Source organism: Perna viridis, chromosome 7 (assembly GCF_037379345.1).
Source record: "Perna viridis isolate PV_CMFRI_1.1 ecotype Kerala chromosome 7, ASM3737934v1, whole genome shotgun sequence".
In the NCBI taxonomy this organism is placed as follows: domain Eukaryota; kingdom Metazoa; phylum Mollusca; class Bivalvia; order Mytilida; family Mytilidae; genus Perna; species Perna viridis.
In genome coordinates, this window is record NC_142451.1 from 10436821 (window position 1) to 10454080 (window position 17260).

Below are 17260 nucleotides of genomic sequence, written 5' to 3' on the forward strand. Positions count from 1 at the left end.
GAACAACCATTAATAAAATTTGAGACTTAATCAAATACATCATCGGAAACCCAAAGCTGACTGCTCTTCATACCTCATGACTGTACAACCAATCAGTGGATTTCCAAATAATCAAACAGAACATAAAAGAAAAAAAACCAAAATCTTCAACTGACTACTTTAATGCATTAAATAGCTTGCAGCATATGGCTAATAACAAAAAATATTTGTTCACAACAACATGGCACAAATGTCATACTGAAAGTTCTCGGGAATGACTTATAACAATTATTAGTCATACAACCATTTAGACATACACTGTACTCATAGACATTAACTTGTCAATATTTATTAAGTAGTGCTATTAGGGAGCAACCATTTAATTTATAAAAAGGAGGATCAAATTTTGTACATTTAAGAAGAATATGAACTTGTGGTGGTAAACAAATGTAGGACAAATACAACTAGTCTTATTACTTTAAAATGAAATTAAAAAAAAATGGGATAAAATTTACATGTGATCAGAAGTTGATCCTACTCTTATAAAATCAAATGGTTGTTCCCTTTCTCAAACAAAACAAAAGGGCATAAAAACTGATGCTTTCAATAAACTGTAGGTACAAATACTGTTCTAAAGACAAAGAAATGAGGATCAGTACATATTACAAAAATGTGTATTGGTTAACAAAACACAAAATAACATAATTTTTTATTTTCAGGATATTAATTCTATTCCATTAGTATTTATTTTTGTAACTAACACTCATAATGATTGGACATATTCATGGCACTTTTTCTTGCTTGTGAAATTTGCAAAATATTAAAAAAAATAAATGATTTACAGTAAAACATGTGCTAAGCTAGTGATTGTTTTACTGTCAATCAATAAAATTAATTTCAATATTTTCAAGTAGGCAGTCTTCAGTCAGTAAAGTTCAATTACTTATTATGGAAGAAATATTGTTCATAGGTGTTACTTTTTTGTGGTTTTCAAAGTTTAAGAAAAAACACTGAGGCAGATCCAGAGGGGCAGAGGTGATGTTCACTCCCCCCTAGAATTGTGGAAATTTTTTTGCATGAAATCTTGAAATTTTGAATGTTTTTTACAAAATGTTCTTGTTTGGCTTTGCTTGGCATTTAATTATATTTATGTCCCTCCATAACCTAAAATCCTGGACACTCCTCTGACAAATTTCCAACAATATGTGGTTTTAATTGCTATCTTAATAGGTGCTTCTGAAATCCACAAATTAAAAGCCTAGCAGAATAATAAAAAGCTGAACCATGAAAATTGGTGCCCTTGAATTAATGTTTTTTTTTTTTTTTTACAGCAAAAAGCATAAGGAGGTGCCAATAAATTAATCTTTTTAATAAATTGATGCATTGACACTCCCTCTTTTTATAAATTTCTGGATCCCTCCCTGCTGATAAAAAAGATAAGTTTGCAGGATCATTGATAACTGACTTGTTTGACTTATTGACAATGTTTTATTTGTTATTTTAAATGAAAATCATGTCTGTCTACAAAGTGTCTATAACTTGTTTAATGATATACTGTACGTATCATCAGGAGCAATGCAGAGATTGAACTTACATTTCTAAAGCACATCAAGGTGCAGGTGATGCATCAATCACATATAAGTACATTAAACTTGATAATCAGGTAAGATAGAAAGAACAATAAAAAAAGTATGAAAGGAGGAGGGGGGAGGTTCAAAGTTTTGGGTTTTCTATAATGATCATAATTGAATAATTTTTAAATATAAGGACAAGAAAATGTAACAGACTGTAACATATTTTACAATTAAATAAAATATTCAGTAGGTACTTCTTGTGAACTATACTTTAAAGGACCAAGGAAAACACTGATAATTTCAAGTTCTTAGTACAGATGAACCTGTTTAACTGACACTGAAGTATTCTTTCCTGTTGTACCTGACATTCTTATGTATTAAGTTTAAGTTTGAAATGAACATATTTTAGTGCATAAAGTTCAAACGGATTGGACAAAAGTTATTTCAACTTAAAAATGCCATCTCCCAATGAATGTGAGGCAAAATGGGAAAATTCAGAAACATGCATGTCAAAAATCCACTGATCTGACAATATAATTTCACTCAAGGTTGCTGTCTCTTTCTGAAAAGACAACTATTTGATTTCTGCATCACTTGATTTGCTCAGAAATTTGCCAATAGAATGTTAGAAAAATGAGTTATCTCCCCTTGAAATGTTCATGTTCAGTGCATTTCAATGAAATTATAACTCAGTTTACCAAAAATGATATGGGAAATCTTGTCTCTTTCCCTTGATTCTGATGATGCAAATAGTCAAATAAACTTTCAAAATGGTGGGGTTTTCCATGTCTTACCCACTGACCGATTGATAGTACAGTGAATCTGACTAAACCAATAGTTCTAAACAGAACATTCTTTTTGGTTTACACAGGAAATTTTTAGTCTTAAAAGATAACAAAGAAGACAATTCTCACTGAAATAGATGAACTTCAGAAAAAAATTTGTTTTAGACAGGTTTCAGGTTTATTTGAGTTAAAGTTTAGAAGGTTTTACATACAACTGTTGTTATCGTATTCTCTCCGATCTGTCTTATGGCCCTCCAAAATATCCTGGATTCTCATCCCCTAATTACCCAATTTTTCATCGTGCATAAACAATTTTAATTTGATTTTTTCCCAATTTAGGTCATGTTTCACTTAATTTGTTAAAAAAATAAATAAAATTCCAAGTCAAAATGTAGATGAGAATCCAAGATTTTTTATGATGGCCTACTTCTACATGAAGTGTATCAGATAAAACAGGTTCCACTGTTAAGACAATATGCAAAACATGAAAGCAACATTGCAATAAATAGCATAAGAATTAAGTCCGGAATAATCACAACCAGCTTGGAAGAGAAATACAGAGAAGGTATCATAGTTTTAAGAGTTAATACATTACATCTGTTTCCATTCAAACCTTCCACATAGAAGAGAATACATAACTCACAGAACTTAGAAATGGTCCTGTCTACACAAAATATCACATGGTCATATTTAAAGCAATAAGCTCAATTCAAAACAAGGTAATAACTCCAATGGATATAAAAAATCACTTGTTTCAATAGTTTGAGTTCATACATGATAGACGTAAAAAAAAAAAATCATATCCACGAGAAAAGAAATACCACAGAAAATTTCATCATCATATACATGTACATTCAATGCAGTATATTAAACATACCATACATGTACCTAAGAGAGATATCTTAACTTACCAGTAGATCAGAGAAATCTTTAGGCACAAACTTAAGTAAGTAATTATAATGACTTAATGACAAATTTTCTTGCCATCACAAAGCATTGCTATTGTGAGAATGACACATCTGAAAAAACCGTACAAAAAATTAGTCTTAGGCAACCTTAATACTGTGAACATACTTTAATTTGTGGATACCAATTTTTAAGGATAAGGGAAGAAGTACAAGTTCGTGGAATTTTAAATTTGTGGTTTGGATGTTTTCAGTATACACATCAATGGAAATCTCCTTTTCGTTGGGAACCAAATTTTGTGGTTTGGCCTATCCACAAAAACCACTAAAATTGGGATCCCACGAACAATAGTATTTTCACAGTATAATGTTCTAGTTCTCAGTGTCTAAACTACATTATCCATTTTTGTAGCCATATTAAAAACATAAAGTACTACATTTTCTCCTTCCTCATTATTGTTTAACTCGCTATAAAAGCACTCTTGTCCCTTTCTGAGAGATACAATGTACCCATTTGTATATACATATGCCCCCCTCTCACATAAATTTTCATGAGAGACAGCCTGAGAAACATTACAGATTGATTCTTACTATGATGTTAAAGTCTTAGGCAATCTGTTTTAGAATTTAGCAATAAAACTTAAGTAAAAAAAGATCTGATTTTTTATGTAATATTCAAGTGAAGTTTTCAAAAAATAATTTTGAAAGACTTTGTTCTACAAGCACAAACTTTTGTCAGATCATAATAATCTTTAAGTACTTCTCTGTCGAAGAATCAGGCAAAATGTGTACAACATTTGGCACATGAAGAAAGAACACCTCAATTTTATTGCATTATCAAAGTGTTTATACCTCATAACCTCCAGAAACTACTATCAAAGTGTATGTGAAGTTTGCCTTTTTAAAATATTGATAGGTCAAATTTAGTTGAGATGCAGAGTGGAAAAATGACAGGATAATTTTCCCGCTCATATTCCCTATATACCGGTAAGCTGTAAAAAAAAAATCAAAGTCAATGATGCTTCAGGATAAATTTAAATAGCTTTTCTGTTGTTTCCTAGATGTATAGAATATGAGTAAAAAAGACCAAATTGAGAACAATGATGTGTCACTCACTGCCTGATTCTTACACAGAATGGTACTAAAACATAAAAAGCTTAAACAGTGGATGTAAATTAAGGAGGTAGACCTAGGGTAAGGGACATAACTCATGTTTGTATCATATTCAGTTTCACCATAGCCTGTCAAGTTTTCATTTGACACCAAATGAAATCAGTCCAGGTTACTTTGACACTTACATGATATTGATGTAAAACGCTGAATACAAACGTTCTGATGATTTGTATGGGTTGTGTCCCTTACCATGGGTCTACCTCTTAAGTCATCCAGTAAGTTCTGTGAGATCAAACTAACAAATATACATGTACAAATGGGATTAGCTACAAATTCATCAAAACAGGATTGCAAAGGACTGATAGATTCTTATAGTCTGAAAAAGCACTGATTACTCAGATAACAGAGACATATGTTAAAGAGAAACTAGAATAAGATTTGGTAAATCAAGTTGAATATAAAGGTTTGCCAATGAAATAAAAATAAGAAAATCTTAAGTTAATTAAAATATATAAACTTTGATATAATGTTATACACTACTGTATCAATAAAATGCCTGATTAAATAAACGTTTTCTAGAAGTTCTTTACATTTAAAATTAATTTATCTAAAGAGTCTTTTCACAAGCAGCATACAAGTTTACATATAAACAAACTTTCTCAGGAGCAACAGTTTCTGTACACTGCAGCATGGTGATTTTAAAAAAATCTAATTCCACTGGCAAAAGACAGCACATAATCATAAGGAAAATTTTTCAATGTGGATTTGTTTATAGGCCACACTCGGAGCACTGAGGTTATGCTGCCTATTTCAACTGGTATTTAAAAAAAAGTATTTCCAACTTGTGGTGTACAGGAGTTATCTCCCATACTTGGAAGAGTTAACTTTTGGACATTTTATGGCATATCTAACACCCAAATTAAATTAGTATTTTACTATGTATAGTAACTACACATGATTTTATAAGTATGCTGCCACCATAGGCAGACAATTTTAAAGAAAATAACTATCTATCTGATTCATTCTGTAACCTGGCAAATTTGGAATATTATTCAGTAAATCTTACTTAAATGTACATGTTTGTATTTTCAGTTTTAACAAAATGAGAATATGGAAACAACCATAAACACTGTGCTGTAGTGTGTACAGAAAGGAAAGTATGGAAAAAATAATCACATATGTTTTCAGTAAGAATCACATGATCAAAGTCCTTATATAAAGGTGAATTAACAGAAATATTAACAATTTCGATCAGCAAGGCTTACAGAATTAGCATTACCATCACAGCACTTTTTGATTTCATATAAATTACCACCAGACTGCTTTAAGCAGTTGCCTTCCATTGAGTCCTCATTCACATATTGAGTCATAAGTCTATCATCATACAGAGAGAAGCGACCATGCTTGATCAAATTTAATGGTGTTTTCACTCTACGTTTGATCTTGAACTTTTTATCTCGTGTGTTGTTCTGTGGATATGTTTGACTAGAGCTCACAGTGTAGTTATGTCCCTTTAATTTGAGTGAATCTGGACGACTTCGTTTAAAACTTCCACTGTCATCTGAATCCTTATTAGGATCGAATGGATAAAGGTCAGATGTACTTTTCGAATACTGTTCCACATTGTCTTTGTCTTTAATTATAAGTTTAAATTGTTGTGGAATTTGAGACAACTCTAAGTGAGCAATACCAAGTTCGTCACTCAGACTCGGTAGTTGAAGATCGTCCCCCTCAGATGACTCCTCAGACATCTCACTCCCATACAGTAAATTTATATTTGTAGGTCTGGCGACTGGCTTTCCATTCTGTAAACTAACCATAAAATCTTTCGGTACCATCTGTCCAGAGAGGGATGGATTTGAAGGTTTATGTGTTTGATTAGTTATATTGGCACTAGTTAAATTAAGTCTTCCATCAGACTGCTCTGTAGTATACCTGTCATTTAATGGAACACCATTGTCTTTATTCTGAGATTGCACATTCCCACTGCTAGATGACTTCCCACTGGATTTTGAACCCAGATGGAAAAGACCAATAGGTATGTAACCCTTAGGTCCAAATAGTTTTGTTAGAAACTTACTCTTTGTTTCTGTATTGTTTGCAGACACATTGCAAGCATTTTTCATATTGGCATTCTTTGGCCGAGTTCCTGAATCTGTTCTGTGAACTTGGTTCTGAAGATAAGGAATTGGGGTATTGGTGTGCCGTGTGTTCATATTTAGAACATCACTCTGGACTAATGAAGTATCCAAATTCTCATTTACATTGTCCATAAGAGTATCATTTAGAGACGCCAGATTATTTTCGGGAATTTCATTCCCATAAAGCAGCGTATTTCCTGACACAGCAAGTTCCTCATCACTCCTCTTGTGTGTATTTCTCTCTACAGTTGGGTTACGACCCTGGTGAGGTTGAAGCACACAGTTATTTTTCTCCAACATCATTTTGTAATTTTTCTGGAATGTTTCCCCTTCAGAAGGGGTTGATGGGGGTACAAATGTCTCCACTGTAGAATTAGATACACTCATTCCTCTTTGAGGATATGACCCAGTGACATCACGACTTACATTAGTATTTGGTGGAGAGTTGACAATAAAATGGGCTGTACTACTATCAGTCAGATCAGACATTTCATGCCGAGATATGACTGGTTCTGCAGCCGAGACGGGTTCAACTTCATCATCTACTGGGTTACTGAACAGATTACTGGTTGTATTCAACATAGGAGTGGTTGCTGTAAAAATAGAAATACATGGAAATGGCATTTTTACATGTAACATGAACTACTTTAAAAGTATTTATAAGCAGGAGGTATATTTTGTCAATAGGCGGAGGTATGATACAACTAATACTGGTTTGAATCTCCTGTAATTGAAGTAAGAATGCTGTGATATCTATAAATAAATGCTAAATCTTTTGATTTCTTATATGCTAGTAATAATCTTCATTGGGAGCCCAAGAGTACCCTTTCCTTCAAGTTTTCTGAGTGTCCATTTCAGGATTCTATGTTTTGAGTCCCCTGTTTTTATCTGTTTTTTTCCTTAACCTTTTTTACAAGATCAAAATATATCAGATATCCCTTCAGTTGGTATGGCTTTATTTCCCTTTCAGAAGATTACAATTAAAAATTCTTTTTTTTTACTCAAAACTAATGTAACTCCAGAGGTATATCTTGCACATGATGACTCTCCTGCAGCTAAGATAAAAGAGCAATCAAGGGAACCAAGGTTATAGCGGTAATCAAAAGAATGTAATCCAGGGACAAAGACCTGACATGGAAAACAGACATACACAACAAAGAACATAAAGTAACTAAAATCATACATACAAAGTAACAAAAGTAAATGAGCAACTCGGACTCCACTAAAAACTGGGAGCATGGACCAGGTGCACCAGTAGGGTAAGCATCCCTAAAAAGGTCTTGTCCTGAGTGACAGTTCTTTTACCTTTATGTTTAGAATCATGAGTCCAGAGAATCATCATATCCAGTATACGCTCTTCTACACACATTGATGTAAGCCTTGCTTCAGCATCATGGTCCCAACAATCTTCCATAGTGTCTTTCAATGCTCTCACAGCCTAAATAAATAGAAATCAAGTTAGCCAATAACAATGGTACAGCAAAGCCCTTTTAAGAAACAAATGTTGTTATACATAAAGCTCACAAAGAGAATAACCCCCTTTCTTCAAAAGGACTTAAATGCTAAGTTAAACACTTAATTTGAATTATTTTCTTCTGGAGTATTCAGACCAAAACTATTTTCCTTTATGCAGATCAGCATATGAAGCCAAACCTTCCTACAAAATTTCTTCAAAATCCCATTAGCAGTTCAGGAGGAGGTTGGCTTACAACAATGTGGAAAGATGAGCTAACAAACTGACAGACATGGTGATATAGATCCTCAAACTTTATAGGGGAATATACTAAATCATGTTAGCAAAGAATCATGGACCCATCAAACATACACTGTGTCTGTTAATGATTTTGTCTATGATTCCCACCAAACAGATATTCACATAAAATCAGTAAAATTCCCAAAATATTAAATGGCCATTGAATACCTGATTATAGTCTTTCCAGACTTCAGGGAACTTCGGTCTGACTTTGTTTCTGGATACAAGTATCTGCATTTCTTCAAATGTTGGATGAATACCTGCCTCTTTCTGGTAAGGTAAAGAATAATCTGGTACAGGTACACCTACAACATATAAAGTATTACTCTACTATCATAGATCTTAAATAACTTGTTGCAAACTAAATTGTAAATTGGCTACTCTGGGTGGATACAGGCAATAAAATTTCACGAAAATTTCAAAATTACATATGGTGACCTTCTCACCCACCACCAAGTTTCATAAAATTCCGTTCAATAGTTTCAAAGGAGGTGTGTTGGCATTCTACATGTATATGATAAACAGATAGACAATAAAATGCTTCTTGAAATGCAGTTTGATATGCCCAAAATATCTGAACAAGTTTTGAACACAAATGGGACATTCTAACAAGTATCTCAATGACTTTTTTTTATCACATTGGCTAACAGCGGAGAACTTCAGAGTGATATAAAATGTGGATAAATAAAAGAAAATTGCGAATAAATTTTGTATATTGATTTAAATGGGTGGTTGACTTCTGTGTTAAAAGGATACAATCGATAAATTGATAATTACAAATTGATTTGTAGTCTCAGCACCACATGCTTTTGTTACAACTGAAAGATTGGCGGGAAAATGATGGATTTGTTAATCTTTATCTGAATTTTAAAAATCAAGTATAAAATGTAAAAAACATTTGAGTCACTTCAATTCATTCATATAGGAAATGGTGCTGCAAGTGAACTGTTAATTTAATTATGCAATCAACTAATCAGTTACAGGTAAATCACAGTCACAGGTGGCTGTGCATAGGCTAATATTGATGCACATCTGTCAATTAATTTCCAATAAACAATTAAGAGACAGGTAAACAGGATGTTTAGGCACTAATAAAACCATGCAGATTGTAATTTCTAAGGGTTGACAATTTTTTATGTCCGATATTGGAAACGGTTTGTCGGACATTTGCGAAATTTGTTAATGACCAGCATTTTTTACCGTTTTCGGTAACTTGTTCTGGCCCCTTATTCCAAAAATCAATATAAAAAAGCTTAAATCAATATAAAAAATGTCCCCTACTTTCACAAACATTGCAGGCAGCATTTTTGGGTTACCATGCAAAGTGTGAACAATGGACACCATAAATACCTTAAATGTCCTCTCTAAAAAGACAGGTGTAAAAAAAAATGCAACATTGAATTAAGAATAAGAAGTTACCACTATAGAGACAGGTACACCTAGTAGACATCTCCCAGAGAACAAGACCAAAAGCATAAATATCTATCTGTTTCAGTGATGTTTCTGATTCTCTCAGGTTTGCTGCACCATCTAGTAACTCTGGTGCCATGTATCGCAAGGTTCCAACCTGAAAGCATTTTTTATAATATGTAAATAAAATTTGAAGGTATATTATGCTACAAATTAAAATGAAGTATGGAAGATCAAATTAACTACTGTGAAGGTACTTTTATTTGTGGGTACCAATTTTTGTGGTTTAGGGAAAAATACCAGTTCATGGATTCTTGAATTCGTGGATTTTAAACTCTATCACACAAACCAATGGGAAATTTCCTCTTCGCTGGGAACCAAATTTTGTGGTTTACCAGACCCACGAAAACCATTAAAATTGGTACCCCACAAACAATAATACTTTCACAGTATTAAATATTGTTTCTTAGAAGAAAGGCCCTTGATCAGCTTTTGCAAAGAATGTTACATTTCATTTCCTTCCTAGCTTCTGATTAAAACTGAAAGTACCATTAGTTAATTCTTTTCATTGCTTCAGGTTTTTTTCCCTCCATATTACTTGTGAAGATGGTTTTTTTATGTTCCTTGATACTTTAGGCAAACTTACATAATGAGAACAAATTAACCTGATACTTTCTATTTCTTGTACGATTTAACTTTAACCGTATTATCTGGACTATTTGTCAATACTTTTTTCAGCAAAGTGTCAGCATCAACTTATCGTCCAATTTGACTTACTTAGGGATTTTTCAAGAAAAAATGTTCATCTGCAATGCATTTCATTAGATTTGTTTATTTCATTTTTGAAATTCAAAATTTTGGGTAAACAATCAACGAAAGCAGTAACTCAGTCAAACAGGCGATCAAATCCAAAGATCATTGATCAGTGCCGATATCCTTTGTGAATGAATACGACGATGTTAAAAAAAAACTTTAAAACCATTAAAATATATAAACAAAGTCTAGAAGAAACGTTAACAAAACTCTTTTTTATTAGTAAGACATTATCGAGTGTTCAGAAGTTATCAATCCTTTAATATGCTAATTTTATACCCATTCACGGTATGTCGTAACACATTCACATGTTGCTCAAATCATAATCAGTTAAAGTGTTATCTAAATGGCTAATTGCAACCAAATTTAAAGGTAACAATCTGTTTTTATTGTATTCATCAAATTAATTTCTCACTAATTTCACACCTGGGTGCCCACGCCTGACATGTTTACAATTTTGAAAACCTGATGGTCTAAGGCTTCAGAGCAATTGACACACAATGCAATAAAAAAATTGAACTCACAAAGTACACTTTAACAAAAATACAAATATTAATTTAATTCAGAAATACTAAACAAGGAATAATATGCTGTAACAAAAAACAAACTGCTCAACTCTAATCTCCACTGACACCTATGACTGTACACTTCTGATCTTCGACTTATCTATGTTTTTTTCGTCGATTTTGGTCAAAATTAGGCAATTCAACTTATACTCCACATCGACTGATAGCAGGGTTTTAGCTAGGATTTTGAGGGCTTTAGTCACTTTTGCGTAGAGCACGAACGACATATTATGGGCAGCAGAATTTTGTAAATAGTCAATAGTATCATTAACTAAAGACATAAACACTCTTAATATATTCATTTTAAGTTTACAGATACAGGAATAACAAGAAATATTACAACAAAATAACTATTATTTTCTATTAGAAAACGTGTTTTACTTAATAAAATAAAATAGTTACTATTTGAAAAATAGTAAAATAGAAATTTTTTACATCATGACAAAGCTTTGATGTATTCAGTCTAAAAATAGCTCAACTAATAAGCGAAAATCCTCCTGTCCTTTGCCAAATACCACACCTCAAAAGCCCTTTTCGACCTAAAACTCCTCAAATCAGAAGGACAGAGACAGATCTTTTAGAAGAGAATTGATTGATGACACCTTGAGACTGTTTCTAAGATAGGTCTTGATCAGATAGTACCTACTAAATCCCCTCTCAGTCACCAGAAGATAACACAGAAACTAGACAGATAGAAAGGAGGTTGGTCACATTGGCATAGTCAACTGTAGAATGTTGCACTCTGTAAGCGGTTGCTGCGTGATATCTTACTGCTGTGTGGTAATTTTTTAGTGACCTTTGTCCCCAGATCATGAGTACAATTTAAGACGTTCGTAATCATTGTGATCTCGTTTCAAGAAGAAAAGAGAATCGTAAAATAAATATTCATCGTTGATTAATACTTCCTAACTGGTTATTGCGCTACTGCGTTAAAATGAATTGAAATCCATGAGATGACCAGTCACACATCGGAGACGTTGTTTTTGTGTGTGCATTTAAATTTCTAAAAATAGATAGCTATATATACGTTGCGAGGTTCCTGAAGGGTTTTTTATATGGGAGTAAAATCGGTCGGTATCCGTTAAAGATCGAAATCGTTTAACACGACTAATCCTTAAAATAAGGATATATATATATATGTTATATTTTAAACGTACTTAAAAGCAGAAATGTCTTGAGTCAACTCAAGGCTTTTTTTCGGCGGTCGAAAACAACCGCTTAAAGTTGAGTGAGAACCCTCGGATTATCTTTTGTGGTCCTAATGATCAAACAATTGATAAATTGTTGTTATTTTAAAGGATTATTATCGATGCACATATCAGGGATGCCAGTTTAACAACAATAAAATGTATTTCACACCTGGTTGACCAGGTAATTACCAAGCTTGTCATAAACTTTTCAGAGTGTAAAGCTGAGTGACGATTGACAGTTTTTAACATTTTTTTTTAAGGTGACGAAAATTTATCTGAAATACTTTTTGAATGGATTTTTTTAATACACTTTTCAAATTTTAAATGACGAAAACGATCTTAAGCCTTTTCATCATTTATGAAATCATTTCGTAAATGGCGAAAATGATGAGCGCTAGCTAAATCACTGCTGATAGTCCGGAAAATATGGTATATATTTTTAAAAAATGAAATCTATTACTGTCAGATTCATTAAGAGTACAGCCATTTTCTCTTTCTAAATATAATTCTGTATGCCAACTATAAACCATTATTTAAATTTGTGTTATCAAGAAAGAGTAAAAAAATTAAAAAAAAAACACATACGTCTTGCAATGATGCCTGCTCAGCACTCTCATAATGCCCATTTTTCATAAGTTTAGAGCCAACTGTGGCTATAGCAAATCCAAGATCTCCAACAATACAACTGTTATCTGGAGTGACTAGTATATTTCTTGTGTTGATATCTCTATGGGCAACTGTAGGTTTGAATTGATCTGAAATTATATACAAAAGCATATAACATATCGTCCCTGGACTCTGTGTAAAGGTAGACATGCATACATGTACTTTTATCATCAGTATTTCCTACATAACTGGCAAATTTGAAAACAAAATTGACTAAATTAAGAGAAAAAATGTTTTTGTGCAATGGTTCTCCTTGTACATACTTTATATATTTGATAGAAACAAATATGGAGTACCTGTGAATACTCATATGCCAGCTTTTACGATTACCAACTCTTAACTCATGTTTGAAAGAATTCTGATGAATATAAAGGTTGTATCCTGGAGACTGATCACTTCACCCTTCACAACTTTATTGTGTGGGGTATAAGGTACCGGGTATCGGCAAAAAAATACTGATCATCAGCAATTGGATAATTCAAATACAAACATGGCCTGAATGTGAACACAGGAAACAAGATAATCTAAATTGTACATACTAAATACACAATGTACTGAATCAAATAAAATAGATTGCACATAAAAAATACAGGAAAACAAAATGTCACACAAAAAACTAAAGCACAAGCCATATGAACTCCCACAAAAAAACAGCAGTGACATCAGGTGCTTAAGAAGAGTATAACAAGAAACCAATACTATAATTGGAAAATGGCAGTGATTTTTTTAAGAAAAAAAAATAAAAAAATTGCAACTGCAAATTGCATCAATAAAAATTTAAACTTCAAGCAATCCAATAGATTTTGTAATAGTTTTGAAAATTAAAAGTTTCATTTCACCCTTGATACATATACTGCTAAAATAATAGCTGGCATTAATTTCTGAATTTTATAGCATTGTAAGTGAAAATGAAAGTGTATTTCCATAATAATCATACCTCCTTTTCTAAATTCTGTGTGAAGATGTGACAAACCCCTGATTGCAGTTAAAGCCATCTTACAAAATGTTGACCAATCAATGAGGTTGTTCTTTAAATAGCACTGGAGATTCCCCACAGGACAATAGGACAAAACCATCCAATATTGTTTATATCCTTCCATGGTAAGGCGTTCCTCACTGCCATAAAATTTCAACAAATTCTCGTGTTCCATGAATGGTAATGAATATATACATTTTTCATTTAAATACAACTGTTTATGATTAGAAGCAAACATCTTTACAGCGACATCTATATTACCCAGGGTACCCTGCCAAACATTACTGTTTCGTCCACGACAAATTTGTTTCTCCACTTCAAGCCCTTCTAAATCTAAGCCTCTTGGAGGCGGAGCTTCCACCAGGTGGAGTGAATCAGTTGATGTTTTTTTAGAGACTAAACAAAGTCTGTACAATAAGTAGACACCCATAATGATCAAAGCGGCAGAAACAACTGAGACAAGGGAGATAATTATAGTCTTTTCTTTGTATTGGCTGTAGGCCTCAGACAGTAGTTTAGCACCTGAAATAAAAGAAATGGATGGAATTCATATCATGTAATAGTATCCTAGCTTCCTTAAAAAGCTTTGATCTATTAAACCTAATAAAACCTGATTCAACATTAATAAAACATCTTCATAATAGTGAATCATGCTTACAAAAAATTATGAATAAACAGTAATTAACAAATGAAAGAAGCTGTTTTTCAAGTCCATCCAAACTACATGCATACATGTTCATACAGGGTTTGTAAGTCAAATTCTAGTTTCATTTTCCTTCCTGAAAATTCCAATGTACATGAAGAATGTACTGAAATCCTAAGACCTATCTGCATCTTATTGTTTACTTCCAGGATCTCGAAACACTGCATTAAAATACAAAGTCTTCTATTTTTATGCTTGTTTAAAAAATATTTTTATCATGTAAAACTGGGTATTTGTGCTTTTTATCAGTATTTTTACACAAAAAGTTGTTTTGTTTCTAATACTGAACTCAACCCTCTGTAAATAGCAAATCTGCAAGCATTTGACTCAGAAACAACAAGTAATACTGGTAATAAAATTATTCAGGGTTTTTCATTCTGTATGAGAACAAATATTTCTTGCCAATTGCTATAATATGATAGATGATAGGCCATGATACGGATACATGTACATGTACTGTAATTTGACTACATGAGTGTACATTGTACATGCAATTCATTAAAACAATATTTTATTTTCAGCATTTACTTTGTAATACTTTAATCATTACAGAGATGCATATGGCTTAAGATTGAAGAAATAGGTAATGGTACTTTGGACCAATCAAAGAGTAATCAAGGGAACCAAGGTTATAGTGGTAATCAAAAGAATGTAATCCAGGGACAAAGACCAGACATGGAAAACAGACATACACAACAAAGAACATAAAGTAACTAAACTTATACATACATAGTAACTAAAGCAAATGAGCAACTTGGACTCCACTAAAAACTGGGAGCATGGACCAGGTGCACCGGTAGGGTAAGTGTCCTCTGCTTTTCTAGAAACACCCGCCGAGTTGATCATAAAAAGTCAAGTCTGGGGTAGACAAACGAGGAAAGGAAAACTATGACCCGTTGAATAAATCAGTTTTAAAGAATGAAGAACAATGAAGAACTACACTTGCTCAATTAATCTTGTAAATTAATTCATAACCTTTGGCAAAATTTTTAAAATTAACAACACTGTCTGTAATATCTTACCATGAGACAATGGATTTTCTGAAGTGAATTGTGATGAATCTACATCTGAAATATTTACATTACACATGTTGCCATAGCAACAACAATATTTAGCTTTGGTTGACCGTCGGTTAGCAGTACACAATCCATCTGATGAGCATTCTTCTGTCTTTTGCCAACAACCTGAAAATAATAAAGTGGCAAAACAAAATAATGGTTGGCCAATCACTGACAGGTTCAAGAGGCAAAAAACCCTTTCTTTGGAAAATTATGCTAATTTTATTAATTTTTGGGCAGTTTTTTTTCAAATTTTGTAGACGAATAAGCTGATTTTGAAGCATTGTATACAAACACTTAGATTCATATAAATATATAACATAGGATTAAAAATATAAATAAATAAATATATATATTAACTAAGCATACAAAAAAAAGAACAAACAAATAAACCAAACTGAATAAATATACCATATTTTTCAACCTAAAGTCAATGAGAAGTATTAGTTAAATTACTGATTTTTTTTACCAAAATCAACAAAAAAATAGGAATAACTTGAATTTGCAAGATAAACCGAGGGTCAGACAAGCATTGTAAGTCACTGGTATACACTGTCAGCAGAGATCCAAGATAAGTATCTTTCCCAAACATATCATTCCAGTGAAATAACTTTAAAAAATGGTATCGTTAAGTTTGTTTATATTTTTAATCAAGTATAATTAGAACGTGAGTTTTAGTTTTTGTATTCAAATGGGTGTCAATTGATCTAAAGTGCTTAGATTAAGTGTACAAAATTTTAATCATGTCACGCTTGGGCACCAAGGTCAGAAATTATGGTAGTCTGATGAATCGGTCATAACTACAACTGGTAATTAATAAAAAAAAAAACAAGAGGCTCTCAAGGCGCCTGAATCGCTCATCTGGCAAACCATGCCCGATTAACTAAGTAAGTAAAGATATTATGTTTTATTACCATGTTTGACAAAAAATTGCTGAAAAACAGCATATATTGATGATTGCTGTAAGTTCAACTGAGTACCTAATGCACAGGAAAATGTTGGAAATGCCTTCAAAGTGTTTAAGAACCACTGGGAAATATTTGGGCAGGGTTCCCCTATGCCCTTTATTCCATGGGGTCTAAGGGGACATTAGCTCAGTATAAATTTGATGAAAAAGAACATAAAATGAAGTTAAACACTGCTATACAACATTTTCATCATCACCATTCAACTCAGAAGACCATGTTTATTATGTAAGTCAAATATTATTAAATCAAAGCAAGAATAAAATTAGTGGGAAAATGGCTGCCCAGAACAAACTTTCGTCATCACCATTCAACTTAGAACACAATGTTTCCTGAAGAAACCAAAAATCATTGGAATCGGAGCAACTGGTAAAAATGGTTGCAAAATAACTGCCTAAAAAAATTTCACTGCTGCTGGTCCACTCATAATATCATGTTTATCTTATGAGTAGCTTTCATCTTTATGATTCTTCTATAGTTGAAAAAGTAGCAAAATGTGTGAATATGTTCAGACATACCTTAAGAGAATAAGGACCAATAACTTGGGAATGCTAAATCCGATTATGTTTTACCAGTAAAGAATATTGTAAAAGCGTCTTAGAGAGTTTTTTTTTTTTTTTTATAATATTTCAACAGTTTTAAAGTTGTGTTTTCTGGTAATAA

General features: G+C 32.5%; 1 protein-coding gene across 1 annotated transcript in view; it reads right to left on the bottom strand.

The window, feature by feature from the left end:
• Positions 1 to 145: 145 nt before the first annotated feature.
• Positions 146 to 17260, bottom strand: part of LOC148611282 (uncharacterized) — a 31429-nt gene continuing 14314 nt past the window's right edge. The window contains exons 5-11 of the mRNA XM_088591678.1: positions 15597 to 15758; positions 13833 to 14393; positions 12815 to 12984; positions 9670 to 9817; positions 8419 to 8555; positions 7803 to 7935; positions 146 to 7090 (exon numbers count right to left, since the gene is read on the bottom strand). Of these exons, the coding sequence (XP_088447804.1) occupies positions 5595 to 7090; positions 7803 to 7935; positions 8419 to 8555; positions 9670 to 9817; positions 12815 to 12984; positions 13833 to 14393; positions 15597 to 15758 (2807 nt within the window). The 3' untranslated portion in view covers positions 146 to 5594. The remainder of the gene's footprint in view (positions 7091 to 7802; positions 7936 to 8418; positions 8556 to 9669; positions 9818 to 12814; positions 12985 to 13832; positions 14394 to 15596; positions 15759 to 17260) is intronic.